This window comes from Poromitra crassiceps (genome assembly GCF_964638095.1).
Source record: "Poromitra crassiceps genome assembly, chromosome: 1".
NCBI lineage: Eukaryota > Metazoa > Chordata > Actinopteri > Beryciformes > Melamphaidae > Poromitra > Poromitra crassiceps.
The window spans coordinates 18151734-18171764 of NC_139623.1; the positions used below are offsets into that span (position 1 = coordinate 18151734).

The 20031-nt window shown below is 41.6% G+C and overlaps 1 protein-coding gene across 4 annotated transcripts in view; it reads left to right on the forward strand.

Moving 5' to 3' along the window:
• tmem248 (transmembrane protein 248) overlaps positions 1–5795 on the forward strand; it is a 48139-nt gene extending 42344 nt beyond the window's left edge. For 3 of the 4 annotated variants that reach the window (XM_083644129.1, XM_083644131.1, XM_083644132.1), the window contains one exon: positions 1484–3929. Coding sequence is in view for 1 of the 4 variants with exons in the window: in XM_083644131.1 (XP_083500257.1) it covers positions 1484–1504 (21 nt within the window). In the remaining 3 variants the exon portion in view is untranslated. Of the gene's footprint in view, positions 1–1483; positions 3930–4856 lie in introns of those variants that run through there. The other variant, XM_083644130.1, reaches the window with a different exon arrangement.
• The last annotated feature ends 14236 nt before the right edge of the window (positions 5796–20031 follow it).

Genomic DNA, 20031 nt, shown 5'->3' on the forward strand with positions numbered 1-20031 from the left:
GGTGACCGCTTGAATACACTGATGTATCTGGTGCCAGTAAACTTCAATTAAAGGACAATGTACCAAGTCCCAACAGAGTCTTGACATTTCCAGCTGTTAAAAAGATCTTCCCAATCTGTGTAACCTTGAGGGATGATGTATGACAGTTTCAGTCAAGCAATCATACTGATAATTCCCATAATGCACAACTAGCTGTATTGGCTTGCTGATTGGTTGCTATGCTAATCTCTTGTGTTAACCAGAAAGCTAGTTGATCTTTTATTATTCTTATGTGTGTAAACAAAACTTTTCAGACAGTGCACAATTGCTGTTAACGGGTATATAGAAATATAATACCTGTGAAGACAATTCGTTAGTGTGCTTATTCAGTGTTTCCCCTACCATTCTACAGGCCTGGCGTGCCCGCCAGGCCAACAACGCCCCCGCCAGGCCAGATTTGTTTTTCCCTGCTCTCCCCAAAATGTCAATAAACCTTTATGGCATATTATTACAATACTAGTGTTGACGGTAATAGAAGATGCCAAATCATTCAAAACAAGAAGCATTTTGCTTTTAGGAGCATCGTGCCAGTGTGCGGCGCTGTTCCAAAACGTGTCAACGTGTGTCGTTGCCTGGGAAACGCACATCCCATGATCCAATGGTTCACATCGCATCCCATAATAGTATGATGATACTTGGGATGCCATTGTGAACATAGATGCTAACAGGTTAGCTAAAAGTTTAGCATCGGCAGCGAGGGCCCCCACTGTTGCGGTCGGGGGACGTTTCGAAATCCCTCCAGGCCTGAAAATCTTTCTAGGGAAAACACTGGCTTATTAGTTCTTTAGTGCTACTGACAATACTCATCATCACCATTGTACCCATGAGCAAAGTAGACTACAGACCGACCTTTTGGGTTTTATTGCTATAACACAAGACAAACACATCTTTTCCATTTTGTCACAGCCACAGTCAAATGGGCGAGCTCAAATCTATACCGGTGAGTTCTGACTCACTGGCTGAATCTGGGAGACCGGATAGTTTGAGTGGTCTGCTGGGTCGAGAACGAAGCGATTATACATGTGCAGGTTTTTCGGTACAAACCTCACTGTGTTGAATGTCTAAAATTACTTTATGAGTTTTTTAACTCATAACAATGACAGAATTTAACTCGCTATGTGCAGAAGTCTTTATCGGCGGTCATATCTAAAATACAAAACTTGACTATTCCAGAGTCGAGATTGGATGAAAACCCAGATGACACGATAATCAATCAGAGCCCCAGAACTCTCTAACAACTTTCATGAGGAAATAGCTATGATAAGCAATATCTGTGTCTTTTAAAACTGGTTTCTGTAAACTTCTTTTTAATGGCTTTGACTGTCATTATGCTGTAGTAGTAATATTCATTTGTTTGATAGACACTAAGATATTTCTGAATTGTTGTTTGATCCATATTTTTCGTTGGTAAGCTACAGCTGAACCCATTTCTTCTCTTTTTCAGGTGGTGTTGTCAGAGGGTTAAAAAGACATCAGTTATGTCAGAACTTAACTTTAACATGGACAACCTCGACGAAATAAAAAATATACATACCAGTTGCCTAGTGAACCCCGGAAATACAATAAGGGACACAAAAGCTCTGTGAATGCATTTCTCTTGCAATGTTGGGTTTCTCCAACCAAAGATATATAAGTGCCTGTATCTATGTTGTAAATAGTTGTAGAAACTCTGATATTCAGTACTTTTTTTTCTTTTTTTTTGCCTGAGTCCCTTTGTGCCATCTCAGAACATGCAGTATATCATCAGAGCATAAAGGCCAGATCCAAGAACTGTACACCCACTTTCCAGCAGTCAATGGGCTTCATTTACCAAGCAAGATACAAATCGTCTTTTGAACCCACTGAGAAAATGGGTCACACAAAGCATTTAGTGGCATTTAGTAAAGGTTTTCTAGGATTTGACTGTAAATGTGCCCCCCAACCCCCCTAGTGAACAAAGCATGTAGTTTAGTCTTTAGTAACGTAAATGTTTGACTGAACTGCAATGTGCTTGAAAACTTGGGATCATTGCGACTGGTTGATGAAATCTTCTGTATGCATTTGTCATTGCCGTCTAAACAGGGAAGAGAGATGAATGTAAAACTTTTCTCTACACTAGAACCAATAATCTAATCCTCAAAGTTCTGTCAGAAAGAATTAAGGTGTATACGTTTCTTGAAAAGTAGCTCTCTTTGAGTGTGTAATTACGGTCTCATCATATCTGATAAGTCCTTAACCAAATTCAGTGGAGAAGCTGCAATTAAATGTTTTTATGCGCTGCATGGCCGACTGTTTATACAAACCACTGTACAGTAGGCCTAAGTATTACCAGCACTACTGAACTCATTCATGGTTCTTTACTTAGGATTTAGGCCACATTAATTTCATATCATCATCATAATTAACCATAAATTCTTGCTGGCTCACAATCTGGGAACTGCCCACCAGCTATGTCAAATGTCCAGAGCTCCAATAACAGCTGAGAGCATCAAGGTAACGACAATGTTTTTCAATGTGCCAGCAATCTATATTGGAGCAAGTGGGCAATGTTGGTTTCAATGTTTGTCCGCCGGCCACAGCTATGCCGTTTTACGTGCGATCGGGCTGAAACTTTCAGGGGTGTAAAGAGCACCCGTGTGGGTGACCTGATTGCCCTAATTACCTAATGATGTGATGTCATCAGTGATGTTCCTGGCTGAGGCTATATAAGTTCAGTGATGATGTCATCTGTGATGTCATAGAGCAGGCGCTGCGTATGCGCGGTGGGCGAGGCAGCGAGGAATCGAATGGCTAGTGTTAGTAAAAGCGCCATTAGGTTTTAGCATGGCTGCACTTTGCACATTAAGGGAACAACAGCATATATAGCCCAGACAGTAAGATAAATGTCATTAAGAGAACAGCAGCATATACAGCCCAGACAGTAAGAGAAATGAGGCCCATTGTCTGAAGCCCATTTTCAGGGCCGTTAAATGAGCCTATGCTCCTATGGTGAGTTTGAAAGAAAATCTCGACAAGTGGATGTCGTCACACTGAAGATGTTTTCTGCCTTTGATTATCTTCTCCCTCTGTGTCTTCATCATTCACCTGCTGTCAACCGCCCTGCCTGCAGCAGTTTTATGTTTGTAGCTTCTACATTTTGTTTTGCACCTGGATGAAACAAGACATGATCTTACCTACAATGGACTTGCTGTGAAAATAGGTGGGAGATAACTGTCTCTCTTTCTGACATTAACGGGCCAGTCCCTCCTTCCACATCCATCCTATTCATTTTCTCTCTTCCAGTAAGATTAGCCTGTGGCTTGAAATCAAACTTGTGATTTCCTTGTCCTAATGATGTAAATGTCAAATGGCTCTTGAGTAATTGCATTTTCGCAGTACTTCTGCTTTTATTTTAAGTAAACCAATAGCAATTGCACGTGTTTGTATAATTGACTGCACCGCTTGAATTCTTGCACATTTTGTGCTGTTTATTTTTGGATTTTGGTTGTGCGAGATCTACACTAAAACAGGTGAATGTGTAATTCTGGTGTGGCAAAGTATACTGTCCAGCTGCATTGGTTCAGTTGTTACTAATTAAAATACAAAAAAAACAATTCAAAAATTGTGTTATTGTACAGCAAAATGTGCAAAAACTCAACTCACAAAAAAACCTCACAACTTTGTGCATTTGGTGTGGGAATGTAAGATAATTTGGTAAATGCCGGAATGAAAGGCGGCCTTAGACTTTGGTTTTCTGAAATCTTGACAGAAGGAAAACATTAAGCATCGCTTACTCAAATGATGCTTCACTTATTGTGAACCCTGGATTGCCCTGGCTGGCTCCTGCCCTCACTCTCTCCCTGCAGAGGTTTGCACATTTTCACACAAATTGTTGGCACTCTCATTCAGTTGTGCTAATTCTCTAACTCTTTTGCCTCAAGTATAAAATTCATGCTTCTCCCATGGTGGATCATAATTTGAGAGCATTGCCGACTCTGACAATCATATATTCCAAATGTACACATACAACTCGTATCACTTCACCATAGAAGAGACAACACAGTCTATTACTCTGATTTGATTTGGTTCAGATTTGTTCATTGGGTGTCAGAATTTGGAATCATTGACCATTACACACTGTGTTGTCTAGACGCAATTCTGTTAAAGTTGTCTTCTTAGCTTGTTTAAAAAGCACATTCTGTGCCCAGAGAACGTATAGTGATTGAAACTCAATCTCCCGTACGCTCTTGAGGAAGTAAAAAAAAAAAAAGGCGGAGTAACTGCCCACTACAGGGAATAAAAAACTTGTCTGAGCCCACCTTTACTGTCTATTACGTGAGACTTTTTTTTCAATAGCTACTCTTGATGCATTTTACTTGCCTCCGTGTTTTACATTTGTTCCATAATTGATGTACCTATTGAATGTACTTTTTAAAAGCAGCGTAATCTAAAGCCGAGATGCAACCTTTATTTAAAAAAAAAATCAAATGTAAGAATTCCAAGTGGTTTGAAATTGGATGTAGTTTTGAGTTGTTTTTTCAGTTTGAAAGCCTTTACTTGAATTGAATTATGAGTTAGAATAGCACATTTATAGGGTTTAGCTTTTTTGTGGCAAAAAAATAATTTCTTGAATTTCTTCAAACAGATTGTACATTCTTGTTTGATTTTATTTAAGTTCTTTATGAGTCAAAAGTCTTGGGTTTAGGTCCCGAGGGACCCAATACCTTACCTTGATCTTTTTTTTTTACCCTCTTCCAACATTGAATAATTCTATGGTTATGTGAAGTCTTCCTAATTCAGATGTTTATCATACTTGAGTATGAATCTGTTGTCGCTTTTATGTCATCACTCTCTCTTAGGTCTTGTGCTTTCACTGTCGAGTACAGTACAGTCGAGGACAATTGCTTTCTTGGAAGATCAGGCAGCTCACAGCAGGTCGGATAGTTTTTTTTGTTTTGTTTAGGGGGGGGGGTTGTCTGTGAATGAAGGGGACTTGAAGATGTGCCAAACTCATCGTCAATGTCAGTGACCGACATACCTGCTACCTATCCCTCCGTATTTGATTTGATTTCCTCTGTTTAAAATTGCACCTCCCAATTCCAAATTGCCTTAACATTATGCAGTTTATTTGAAATTTGCTTTGACTATTGATCATAAATGTGTCTTCATAGTTTCGCATACGATATCACATATTGCACAACATATTGGCTTTACGAAAAAATAATCCTCGACTTTTATCCCTCCCTGTCTGCCAGTTTCAACAAACGCACATGGCCCTGAAAAACAATTCTGCTCAGCTGAGGTACATTCACCTCGAGTATACCAGGTTTGTTCACAGTCTAAATGTAGAGAAATATATTTTGAATGAACTAGATGCTTGCTGTCATAGTATCTAAACTAATACAGTATAGTATGTCACCAAGGACTGCAGTAGTAACATGGGAGCCATACTCCTGTCAAACAATGTCACATAATATCACATTGTACTCTTGGCTTGACAGTAGGCGTTAGCAGTCTCCAATGCAAGGTGGCCATTCCACCTTGTTTTCCTTTCTGTTTTAGCAGCGCTTAGAGGCAAGTATTCAGCCACTTCTGTGCCTTCTGCACTATCCAGCTGCATTCTGCTCCCTGTACATAGCACCACAGTTTTAATGTGACCTAGGACGCCATCCAAACCCTTTTCTCCGTTCCAGTGGAACTGCTGTAATGATATGGAGTTGAAATAAACTGTCCTCTGAAGTTCACCATCATCACTTTGTGCCTGTTTGTCATGAATGCAGTTCCCTTCATTTCATCATTACTTACTTTTTATGCCTCCGCCGGCGATAGCCAGGCCGGAGGCATTATGGATCCGGGTTGTCCGTCCGTCCGTACGTACGCATGTCCGTCCGTACGATGTTTGTTAATGCGATATCTGAGGGAACGCCTTCACAGAATTTCATCAAATTTGCCTCAAACATCGACTTAGAAATCATCATCTGATTAGATTTTGGTGGTCAAAGGTCAAGGTCACTGTGACCTCTCGAACGCCATTTTCAAGCTTGTTAACGCGATATCTCAGGAATGCCTTGACGGAATTTCATCAAACTTGTCTCAAACATCGACTTGGACTCAAGGATGAACTGATTAGATTTTGGTGGTCAAGGTCACTGTGACCTCTCAAATGCCATTTTCCAGCTTGTTAACGCGATATCTCAGGAATGCCTTGACGGAATTTAATCAAACTTGTCTCAAACATTGACTTGGACTCAAGGATGAACTGATTAGATTTTGGTGGTCAAAGGTTAAGGTCACTGTGACCTCTTGAACGCCATTTTCCAGCTTGTTAACGCGATATCTCACGAATGCCTTGACGGAATTTCATCAAATTTGCCTCAAACATCGACTTGGACCCAAGGATGAACTGATTCGATTTTGGTGGTCAAAGGTCAAAGGCCAACGTCACTGTGACCTCTCGAACGTCATTTTCAAGCTTGTTAACGCGATATCTCAGGAATGCCGTGACGGAATTTAATCAAACTTGTCTCAAACATCGACTTGGACTCAAGCATGAACTGATTAGATTTTGGTGGTCAAAGGTCAAAGGCCAACATCACTGTGACCTCACGAATGCCATTCCCAAGTTCGTTAAAGCGATATCTCAAGAACGGCTTTATGGAATTTCTGCCAATTTGGCTCAAACGTCGACTTGGGCGCAAGGATGAAAGGATTAAATATTGGTGATCAAAGGTCAAGGTCACTGTGACCTTTTCAACGCCATTTTCAAGCTTGTTAACGCCATATCTCAGGAATGCCTTGACGGAATTTCATCAAATTTGCCTCAAACATTAACTTGGCCTCAAGGATGAACTGATTACATTTTGGTGGTCAAACTTCAAGGTCACTGTGACCTCACGAACGCCATTCCCAAGTTGGTTAACGCAATATCTCAAGAACGGCTTGATAGAATTTCTTCTGATTTGGCTCAAACGTCCACTTGGACTCAAGGATGAACTGATTACATTTTGGTGGTCAAAGTTCAAGGTCACTGTGACCTCACACACCTCAATTTCCAAGCTCTGTAACGCAACATCTCAGTAGCGCCTTGACGGAATTTCTACCAATTTGCCTCAAATGGCAATTTGGACTCAAGAATTAACTAACAGCGGAGGCATAAGTCTGCGTTGCGGTCGTTCTAGTTTTTATTGAGAATAATGGTCCATCAATTGTAATGGCTAGAGGGAAACTAAGGAACACAGGAACTAATATGCCAGGGCAGCATCAGGGTATCCTGGCAGTTCAAGGCTCAGGATATCTCACAATTCTTATGGGTTTATTGGGTGACATTACTGTCTGTCTCCACTGTATGCAATAGGGATTGTAATATTGATCGATTTGCATCAGTGAACCGGCATAAAAGTTCAAGCTGCAATTGCACCAGTTAAAAAAGTGCATCGGATACAATTTGGGATACAACTTCTTTGCATCAGTTTTTGCTGCTTAAGAATTAAACTCAAACTGTATCATATTGAATTGTATAGCGTCATTCTTTTGCATCGCATTGTGTTGAAACAAATCATGTCAAATCGCATTGGTCGTTGCTTCATGTATCTTTAATTTATCAGATCCTTGGCAATGCATTGAGATCAGATGCGTATCAGTGGGCCTCAGTCATGGAGATGCACATCCCTAATATAATCTAATGACTCAGATTCCTTTTTTCCTCTTATTTATTTTTTTACATTTTCACCTTTATTGGATAGGACAGTGTCTACTAGAAAGCAAGGAGAGAGAGAGAGGCTTAAAAAACTGTCAGCGAAGCTGTTCATGTTCTACCACTGCTCAATAGTGTGACATACTGTATTACAGTATGGTAGGCCAACTGTTCAGCAGCAGACAGGAAAGCTCTCAAAAGAATCATAAACAAACCAGAAACTATTTAGTCTTCCCTTGCCCTCACTGGAAGACACCTTCAGATCAACAGCATTCTGAAGGATGTAACTCACCTCTATCATCATCATGTCTTCTATCTGCTCCCATCTTTCAGGCTAAAAAATGGTTTTGGCCCAAGAGCCATCACTGAACTGAAGTTCCTATCACCACCACTCCAACATCATCATAACACTACACACCATGAGACTAACAACTGAAATATTGAGGGAATGTGCAATTTACCCTTGTAAGTAACCCTTTATTTTACAGGTCCATAATTACATAACTACATATGAACACCAATGTAATTAACATTGATGTTCATGTCTAATTACAAATAGTTCATATGTAGTTACATGTAGTTATATATGAACTACTACATAACTATTAGACATGAACACCAATGTAATTACACAGTAATCCAGTAATTAGTTACATGGTACCAGACCTGTAAAGGAGCTACGGCGTGGGACAGAGATTGCTAAAACCCAGTGGTGGATTCGAATCACTGAACTTCTGATCACAAAGCACGCAGCGTTAACAATTCAGCCACAAGGGCTTTCCAACTCTGACACCGGAGTTGCAACTCCCTCCTCACCGGCATCACCTCCCGTTCCCTCCATAGACTCCAGATGGTCCAAAACTCAGCCACCCGCCTGCTCACTCACACCCGGTCCTGCGATCACATCACCCCTGTCCTCCACTCTCTCCACTGGCTCCCCGTCAAGCAACGCATCGACTTCAAACTACTCCTCCTCACCTTCAAAGCCCTCCACAGCCTAGCCCCCCCTTACCTGACTGACCTCCTCATCCCCCATCGCCCCTCACGTACACTCCGATCCTCTTCTACTGCCACCCTCACCGTCCCCCCATCCAGACTCAAAACCTTTGGTGACCGTGCTTTCTCCCGCGCCGCACCCCGACTTTGGAACTCCCTCCCCCAGACCGTCCGAGACTCTCCCTCACTCCCCACTTTCAAAACCCGATCTGTTCTCCCAAGCTTACAACCTCCCCTACCCCTGACCACCTCCTCCAAACCATCACCCTCCGCCCCCCCCCACCTGCCCCTCCCTCCTGTTCTCTTCCTCTCCTCTGCTTCTCCATACAACCTTGCCCTGAACCGTCACTGTTATCTGTACCTGTCCCCTGTATCTGTTGCCTGTTGCCTGTATCTGTTGCCTGTGTCTGCTGCCTGTTGCTTGTTTCTTGTTTTACTGTTAAGCGTCTTTGAGTCTTGAAAAGCGCTATATAAAATAAATGCATTATTATTATTATTATTGAGAGGATAGCTGTATGTCAGCCAGATGTAGTTGTCACTTCATAGCTTTGTCATTGTGAACCTCCCCCCGCACAGGGCCTAACATTTATTTTTAAATTGGGGGTAGTTCCCCCCTTATGGGGGACATCGGGGAGATTTATAGATGGGGGGGGGGGGGGGGTAAACTTTGAGGAGAGATGATCTAGGGGTCTGGTGACCACAGGGGTCTTTGAGGGGCTTTGACTGGGTCCCCAACAACCTCTATACCTACAATACTTTTATTTTATTTTAATTCTTTAGTATGGGAATTCTGGACAAACTCATATCTACAACTAACAAAGTATAAATATTTTTTCCAAAGTCTCTGTGTATAATAACAAAGCTACGAAGTGACGACAACTACATCTGACTGGCATACAGTTATCCTCTCAAACTCCACTATAAAAGTCGGAAAGCTCTTGTGGCTGAGTGGTTAAAGCTGCGTGCTTTCAATAATAAGTTCACTGGTTCTAATCCACCACTGGATTTTAGCAATCTCTGTCCCAGGCCATAGCTTCTTACAGGTCTGGTACCATGTAACTACATATGCACTACAGTTGAATAGACTCACTCCATTTTACAGGTCCGGTACCATGTAACTACATATGAACACCGGTGTTCATATGTAATTAGGGACCTGTCAAAATCTGAATTTATGGAATAAGGGAGTAACAAATTGAGGACTTAACTTAGACTTTTTGTAACTACTGGGTACCTATTCTGTTGTTATACCGTAACTACCGGTATCTATTCTGTTGTTGGGTAGTATGACCCATGACAAATCATCTTAATTTAAGTTTGTGAGGAATTTAGGTGAATTTATACTGTAGGCCTACTAGTTATTTTTGAACTATCGGGTATTTATACAGAATGTGTGCAGCAGACTGAACTAGAACCTAGAATTTCAGGAGGAATTAAAAGATAATTTGTAGTTATTCAGGTCGGCCTAGCTACCTATTGTTGTAGTAGCTGTGTAAAGGCTGTACCCAAGGATGCAGTAGACTGAGACAAAAAAGTGCAGTGTTTTAAAGTCTTTACTGACTCAAAATGATAAACACAAATACGATTCCAGATTCAGGTTGGGATGCAGAACAGGTGCGCTTCCTCAATTGCCTGCTTGGCTGTGGGTGCTCAGCTACAGAAGATACTTGTAGAAAATCACTCCATGAGTGGAAATAGCAGCACTCCAAAAATTAAAATGCAAGACTTTGCTCAAATTAAAAAACAATTATTCAGGGTTTTTCAACGCGTTTCGACGTGTGCCTTCATCAGAGCATCATACAGAATGATGGTATCAGCCTCTTTTTACAGTAGGCTATAATGCAGCTAAAACAATCATCCCCACCTGCGTAGGGGGAGGTACTTGTTTAAAATCAATACAACAGAAATATAGCACTTAATAGAAAAAGGTTTTCATAACAGTGAAAAGTTCATGAAAAGTTGCATAAAGACGGTACATTTGTATAATAGTGAGATTAGGCTATATTCTAGGAAAATCAGGTTTCACAAGAGTTCTGAAATTCAGGGACACTTGAGTCAACATCAAGTCATACAGACAGCTGTTCCTGTATGGAACTGTAGAAAATACAATAATAAATCAAGGACAATGTGCTCAGACCAGGAATTGACAAAGAGCTGTAGAGTATAGGCAAAATATCAACAGCAGCAAGCTGTATGGGTCCCAAAGACAATCCAAAGAAACAGGAGAACCAGAAATAGAAACTATACCCAAGCCACCTATCCATTTATTATGAAAAGTCATCATTGAGTCCCTTAGTCTGTTTCTGTTCCCTGTTGCTTGTCTCTTGTTCTCTGTTAAGCGTCTTTGGGTCTGGAAAAAGCGCTATATAAAATAAATGAATTATTATTATTATTAGGTTGCATGTTATTCAATTGATGGATCCAAAACATCTCTCTTTGGGACAAGAGTTTGGGGAGGTTTCCCCCTCTAGGTGCAGCAGTGACGTGTTCTATTCCAACAAACCTGGGGTGGATGGAGAGCCATGGTTTGCTTCAAGATAATGCTTTGTCATAGCATATTCTACATTTCCTGTGCGGATTGCAGTTTTGTGTTCAGAGATGCATTGTTTCAGACATATTTTTGTTTGCCCAACATGCTTTGCCACAAGGGCATGTTAGCATATATACCACTTTGGTGGAGTTGCAGTTGATGAAGTTTTTATGTTGACATTTTTTACCAGTCAGTGGATGTGTAAAGAACTTACAATCAGCAGTATTGTTACATTGTGCACACCGTCCACATCGGTAGTTGCCTTTAAGTGACAGCCAAGTGGAGCGGTCAGGGTTGGAGAAGGAGTGGACCAGTGTGTCTCTCTGAGGGTTCCAGTTACCAATTCAATTCCCGAATCCCAAGACAGAAAACAAGCTTTACTGTTCAGAGTCAAACAGGGTGAATCCAGAGTTTTCAAAATCCTGACAAGCTTCAGGGTTTGGAGTGTTTGAACAGAGTTCAAAAACAAACAGAAAGCCTCCAGGCTAACTCTGGGGACAGGCCACTTGCAACAACAAAAAGTCAATTGGTCAATGAAACAGACTGGGGTTGGCACGGGGGTTCCACTGCTGGAGACATGGAGGTGGTGAGGATCCGTGGTGTTTGCAGCAAGTATCAGAATCAAGACTCGGCACTGACAGTCGGTGGATCAACAAGTTCAATGCGCCGGTAAACAACAGGTGTATGAAATCACAGATAATTTGCAGACTGATGGCTACCCATCTCCTATAGGCTGCTGACTCCCGCCTGGAGAGCCTTTGGGTCTTCGGAAACTTGGCGCATATTCTGCCCCACGGTGGACGGCACCTCGGACAGTTCTCAAAACCCGCCGTGGGTTATGCACAGCATTGGACAGGGTTTCAGCACATTGGAGAGTACCCAAGCCTGCAGAACTGGCCAGCCTGGGCAGTTCTAACAATTATTACATGTGTGTGCGGCAGACTGACATAGAACCTAGAGTTTTGAGAGGAATTAAAAGATAACTTATACTGTAGTTATTTTTTAACTAACCATGTAAGTAGGAGGGACTTAACATTGCTTTAGAATACAGCCTGCGCCCCTGTAGTTACCCTATAATTACATGTAGTATGAATTAACATTGCTTATAGGCCCACAGCCCCCTATGCTTAACATAACATAGGCTATGTTAAAGAACAACTACAGTAGGCCTATAAGTTCTCCTAAATTTAAATGATTATTTCTCATAGGTCATACGTACCCTGTAACAACAAAATACCCGGTAGTTCCAAAAATAGCTATATGTATAACAACAGAATAGGTAGCCTACCTGGTAGTTACAAAAATAGGTAGGCCTATGGTATATGTCCTCGATTTGTAATACCGATTCTTTCATTGATCCAATCCACATTATTATACCTTGGCTTTTACACATTTGCACCAGTAAAATGGTTGTAACAAGAGTATCACCTGTATACCTCTTTTGTTGTTATTCCATGAGCTTCTATATGATACCCTAATCTCACCTATTCCCAATAGTTTAAATTGTCATTGTAAATTAGTGTGAGGATAGGGCAACCCTCTAAATAGAGAAATGTTTTAATTAGGCTACTTTGCATATACAGATTTTATACTGGACAGAGAGCAAGTCATCCAATTGATTTAGGGATTTTATGAAAGAAATCTAATCATTGTCAAAATGCTATCACAAAATCTTCTATCAGTAGCTTAGTAGATTATTGTTATCTCAAAAGGCTGGCAGATGCTATCAACTACATACTATACCTGCCTTGTAAGAAGAATAAAACATTTATGTGAACTATATTAGGTTATGTGTATTTAACTATACTGTAGGCCTACTAATGTCTCTACTTATTTTATTATTATAATCATTAATAAGTTATTATTGTGATTTCAGTGAAATGGAGATCCACCGTTCCTGTTGAGAGGGGGATACGTTTCCTTAAATGTGAAACTGAAGCATGCCAGCGACAGTAGATGTTTAATCCATAATACATCTGATAGACAGATGAATTTCCTCTCTTGGGATTACTATCAGTTCATCCGTCCATTTCCCTAAGGGGTTACAGAGGGCAAGGGGGCTATCCTACAGTAGTAATGACCGGGTGGAAGGCAGGGATGCTATAAATATGAATACTATAAATTCAAATGTTGTGTTCTCGCCACCAGAGGGCAGGGTCTGCAGACATATAGGTGAAGTTGGATCTCCAAAGCCCTTTGTCCTCCCCTACAAACCAGCTCCTCACAAACCAGTCCCTGTTTTTTCACTAGTGGAGTCAGAATCAAAAACTACAAAGGCCCATTGGTTGAGTTTGAATTTTACGTCAAGTTAGAATCCATGTAATCATCTTGAGTTATGTAGTGATAACTTTAACTGTCCCAGGAGAGGTGGTTGTATGTTTTTTATTTTCAATTTTTTATAGAACAGTAAACAAACAGGACAAACAGGCTCAGACACAGGAAAAGAAATGAAGGGGAAAAATGCAAACGTCAACATTCAAAATTACAACATGGAGCTACCAGCTGCATAAGGTGCTTATGTATTTATTCTAAGAGATAATGTGTATGGGAACCCACACAAGGGGTCCATGAGATACCTGCCGAGCGAGCCATCCGTTACCCCCAACCTCAGTCACTAGTCATTCTTAACCAAAAACGGGTCCCAGACAGCTGAGAACCTTTTAACCGAGTTGGTTCTCAGGGACCTGAGTCTCTCCATCTGTCCAACAGAGATCATGTCCATCAGCCACACCTGAAAAGAAGGTGGAGAGGAGGACTTCCATTCCTTCTGAATGAGTATTTTGGAGGTGACTGTATGGTTAAGGGCTTTGTCATCTTACCCACTCAAATAATTCTTAGTAAAGCAGTTAAGCTAAATATGCAGATTGCCCTGTGGTTAAAAAAAAAGAAAAAAAAAGTAAATTTCTCTTGGTTTGTAATGGTGAGGGTATTAAAACCTTGTGGGCATGACTGAAAGCTAGAGCTGACATAATATGCCCTGTTCCATTTGTATTGGGAACTAGGAATCTCACAGTTCAAAGGTCAGTGACATCACCTGCGGGGGAGGCGTTATTATGGAACCCACCACGGTTCCGGCAGGACCACGCCCTGTGCCCGCCTACGCAGCAGTCAAGCGCGGATTGGCCAGGCGCCAATGAGGTCTAATGCTCGCAGCTTGTCACTCAATAGGGAAATAAGGCTTGATGACTGAACTTCTTTTAAAAATCCAAAGGATGAAAAACAACAAACACCTGAATAAATCCATGCCAGGGCAAACTGGAGGAGTGCAGAAACGCCCGTTGGATGAGCCGTGGGTGGCGGCAGTACAAATCAATTGGCAACTTTGATGATATTTAATCTGCGCATTGAAGCCATGGTCTCCCCCCTGTGCGTAATTGTGCAGCACCAGCTCACCTGATCCAGCCGCTTTGATCTCTGTTACAGCCCCCGATTCGTATGCTACAAGCGAGAATATGAACTTGTATATTGCTACAATTAACTCATTAACAGTGTGTAACAGAATACATTCAGTGGGCAACAGAATAACTGACTGTGTGTTATGGTATGGAACGCATCTACCAGCGGCCACAACGCCATCTCAATTTGGCCACACCAGTGATAATTATAATAATTATTTTGAGCACATATGCATCATAATTTAATATTTTATTTCATGGGCAGATGTTGCCTTTCTTATCTCATATAGTGCAAGTCGAGCTGTTTATGTGCTTTTGTCCCATGCGTGATGCCCTTGCGCTGCCTATGATTTATGCATTAATGAAATCGCCGGGCTGGGGGCGCAGTGTTTGTGGTGTGGGAGATTCGAGCTCTCAAGAGGCAAGAGCTGTCAAAAGGGAACAAAAGACTCCCTCCTGGCCAATCCCGGCGCTTGACATGCTGCATAGGCAGGCACAGGGCGTGGTTTTGCCGGAACCGCGGTGGCTTCCATAATAACGCACGGGGGAGCCTCACCAGCCCGACCTCAAAATCCAAGATGGCAGGTCCACACTTCAACAGTAGTGAAAGTTGTACTGTTTATTAGCACTTCTGTCTTGTTTGTGTCTCATTAAATCAGTCATAAACACAGTACTTTCTAACTTCTATCTGTGGACATGTTGCTACAGTGTTTGTATGCTCAAAATACCGTGAAATGTGTTGTTTATTAATTAACTGTTATTGCTAACAATGGCTATCCTGGCTAGAGGTAATTAACCCTGGCTGGTTTCCCGACGGTTTTAATGGAATGCGGTCAGCTCGGGTGTGACATCACTCAACTGGGAAATTCCTAGTTCCCAATACAAAAGGAATGCCTCAATACTCAGTCTTATTTAAAATATTCAAATGAAACGTAATTTTTCCTTCTGATTATCAGTGAATGTAGACATGACCTGAGAGATGATCCAGCTGTTGCACTGGCAGTGGAAGCTTGGAGGGCAAACTCTGGTAGGCTATTCCTTGCTGCGTCAAAAATGGTTGGCGCTTTTTTTTTTGGTCATAGGCTGCCACCAGAGTAGACCAGTTGTCTGCCAGTTACAAAGTGATGAAATATTTTTTGAAAACTGCATTTGAAATTTGATGAATTGTACTGTAAATGCACCCAAAACTACAACATGAGCAAAGCTTGCATTGTGAATTGAACTTGAAAAATAACAAGAGAGGGGTACCCCGGACGGGAAAAACTGACGACAAGGCCCAAGGGTTACTGTTTGACAGTGTTGGGAGCAACTAGTTACTAAGTAACTTAACTACTTCTTGCAGTAACTAGTAATCTAACTAATTACTTTGCAAATTTAGTAACTCAGTTACAGTTACTAAAATAGTAACTAGGCTAGTTATTAGTTACTTTAGGACATGAAAATAACGGACAACTTCAGAAGATTATCCGGTTTATGATCCTCAGACCTAGTCCGGGGGGAGAGCTGCAGCTGCAGCCAGAGCCCCAGATAAGAGGCTAATGACCTTGATAGGCTATAAGCCCCAGAGGCTAATGGCCTTGGGTAGGCTATAAGCCTCCCCAATAAGTGAATGTTCAATGCCACACTGTGGCACAGCAACACTAACATAATGTGTGCATTAATAACAATCGAAGCAGACTTTTAAAACTAACGCAAAAGTTACTTTCCCTAGTAACTAATTACTTTGAAGTAACTAGTAACTAATAAGTAGTAATTAAATTACTTTTTGAGAGAAGTAACTAGTAACTGTAACTAATTGCCAATTTTCAGTAACTTGCCCAACACTGCTGTTTGGTTACTTGAGTGTGAGAATGTGTTCTAAAACACTCCTCTATATCGATAGAAGCCAAACTTCTATAGATAGGATGGGGAATAAAATAATGTCATACATACATGAATATCTAACAATAATTTAGGGCGTTTTCATACCTAAAAGTCCAGACCAAATGGGGTAGGTGTGAAAGCGTCCTTAGACACCCAAGTAATTTAAATATTTTACTGATTGCATTGTAGCCTGGTTGCCAGAATACAATGTCGGCATTGTACGTTTCTGCAATCCACGGATATGTAGAATATGAACATTTCTGAACCAAAATACGTTGCATATCACGTTTCTAGATACGTATGTACGTACCACTGGTACGTACATATCATTAAACATAACCAAGTTGTTAAAGTTGTTTTATTTGCATTTAATGTTGGAAAGGCAGCAAGGTTTGAAATTTATGTTGAGATTGTAGGTTTGCAGAGAAGTAAAATGCCACGTTTTAGAGTTTTTGACAGCATTTCAAAATTACGTCGATATTCTACATATCCCTTGACGGGTAAAATGTCAGCGTTTTCATTCTGGTGATTGGGTTGTGCATTGAGCAGAAATGTACTTCCCTGCTGTCCACAGGCAAAATGTATCAAGTAAGTGGTGTTCCGTCAGGGAGAATGATAGATCATAAATAACCAGATGTATGCTGAGGGAATGAAGAGACAAGAAACTGTGCCTACTTGATGACTTTCACTACTTCCTTCATTACTTTTAGTTGTTTTTCAAACAAGCAGCTGGCAGTGGATAGTGAATCACCTATTCATAGTATTCTGTTACATCATCAAACATGGTAGGAAATTAACAGGTGATTGAAATCAATTTATAGGCAATTACAATCAAATGACAAACAACCAATGAGCTGTGTGTCTTGTAAATCGCCATATTGGTAGGAAATGCATGTGACATCATGGGAATACTATGAATACATGCAAACCTGATAGAGATACCAATATGGAACCAACAATCATTTGGCAGATTGGAGTTTTAGTTCTACAAATATTTAAAAGGAGTCACAAATAAATCTCAAAAACAGTTTATATGAGCACAAGTTAGCTGGTAGTCTTGCTTGCCAGACTATCTCCATTTTGCACTGTACCAGCACAGCAGAGAGTCTGGCTCCTCTCTTAGGGTGCTTTCTCACTGGGAACGATTGCTTCAATTCCATTCCGTGCCCGAGTACAATTGCTCCCCTCTCCCCCGCTGGTCAGCTTTCACATTAGAAAATTTCTTCTGTGCTCGGGAATAGAACACTTGCAGAGTACACTTGCATCGTCAACTACGCCTAGAGTGTATCCTCGTCCGTGTGTTGTCTATATGGTTCGGTACGGTTGGCGTTCACATTCGCAAGTCTTCTGTCCCTGGGCACGCCAAAGCGTTCCCCAGACCACCTTTTCAAGTGGACCCTGTCATGGTACGCTGTTCCGGGCATGGACAAGTGTGCTCGGCTCCGCTCCCGGGTCCCCAGTTTGAAAGCACCCTAACTCTCACTGTGGTCTAGCAGGGGAAAATGCTCTGTTATCTTTACAACCATGCACCGAAAGTACCAAGCAGGCCTGCTTTATTGCACAATCCAAATCTTGTAGCAATGCTAGCTTGCTAGCTAGTGTTGTTTCACAGCGGCGGAGGCATTTGAGAGCGACATGTAGGGAGCGGAAAGGGATTTCCCTTCACTCTGACTGAAATGGTCGACATCGATGGCAGAGCTTAGACCCACAGCCTGCTTCCAGTGAGTCAGACTAGTTAACTGGCAAACTTGAATGGCAAAGAAGGAACTCAAAATATAAAGCATATAAATGGCAATAACCTTTTTTTTTCATTCATTAATGACCATGGCATTTATGTACTCAACCAATCAGATTATTTCTGCTTCCATAGCAGCTTTGTCTGCGAGAAATGTTTGCAGAACTAAAACCTTCTAAAACTCCAGTCAGGGACCTGGTGATGTGTGCAAGAGAAATATGTGCATGTAGATAATGCATAATTACTCTATGTGTTTGTGCCTGTGTGCCAGAAGTGTGTGTGCATCAAAATTAAGGACAGAGTTTCAGATCTCTGGTCATAATGAACAAGCATATTTGAAAAGGTCAGCCACCCTTGATTTGTTCATTGACACTGGATTCCTGGGTGACAGGAGTGGCACAGCCTCCTTGATTTGTTCATTGACACTGGATTCCTGCATGACAGGAGTGGCACAGCCTCCTTGGAGCGCTTGTTAGGAGACCATTAATCAGATTTCTCCAGACAAGGCATGCAATTTGGCAGTGATTGGTTCTCCTTTTTTTCCTTTTTCATTTACATTCCTACCCCGAATAACAATGGGGTAAACAAAGATGCTGTATATGACTGCTGTGCACAAAGGAATGGGTAAGCTGCTTGTTAATATCCAATAAATATCAAGCTGTTATCTTCAGGCAGTTTGAGTCCAGCACACATTATTTCTCTCTCTGCAGACTTTTTGTTTGTTTGTTGGTCAGACATCCATGATCAAGGAAACAAGCAGCACAGCGAGCGCTAAAGGAGACAGAAGGTAATTCACCAACAATTACAGATTGTCAGAGACAAGCCGTGTCTGCAGGTGGGAAGCTGGTGGGATATGAGTCCTGGTCGCTGCACTAGCACCTCCTCTGGTCGGTCAGTGTACATGTGCATTGGGGAGGTGAACTGGGGGGAATAGCGTGATCCTGATTATGTCAAATGAAAAGAAGTGGCTGGTGACTGCACATGTATTGGAGGGAGCATGTGCTAGTCTACAACTCTCCCCAGATCGGCAGAGGGGGTGGAGCAACGACTGGGACAACAGGGGAAATTGGCCAAGTGCAATTGGGGAGAAAATTGGTGAAAAATCAGGAGGGAAAAAAGGTCAAAGTCATACAATAATAATTACCTTTATTTATTATGCAGGTTTTCCAGAGCAGAAACGTCTGCTCAGGTTTTGAATTTTTTTCCACCGAAGTTAAGTTTGAAGTGCAGTGTACCCCGGATCTAACCATAATGCAGCCTACAAATCATACATTTTATTGTGTTAGAAACTCCTGCTCTGAATGTTGATGACTTATAATGTACCAGTTGCTTTTCAGTCACTGCATTCCAATTTAAAACCAAAACCAAAACCTGTAAACGGCTCTCAGTGTTGCACACTGAACAGGATTTGGAGTTACCTGGTGCTCCACTCATTGGCGCCAGAATAGGGGGACAGACAACAAGACTTATTGCCACGTTCAGGTGTTAAGGTCCTTACACACTGGTATTATTGACGTGTGATTAATTCACACGTCAATAACCTATATCAGTCAATGCAACATACACTGGGCCTGCCAAGAAACATCTCACTGACTGACTGTCTGACTGACTGCCTGACTGCCTGCCTGCTCGACTGACTGACTGACTGACTCGCCCCTGTTGAAACACGCATGCGTGACTGTTGAGCTGCAGTCCGGGTCTGGCTTAACTAGGCTTGCCTAGTCTTGTTTCTGACACTTTATGTTGTGATAAAGCTGTTGCTTAATCAGAAAGCAGAATCAACAGGAGCCAGGATGCTCCTTTTGAGTCAAACCTTTTTAGT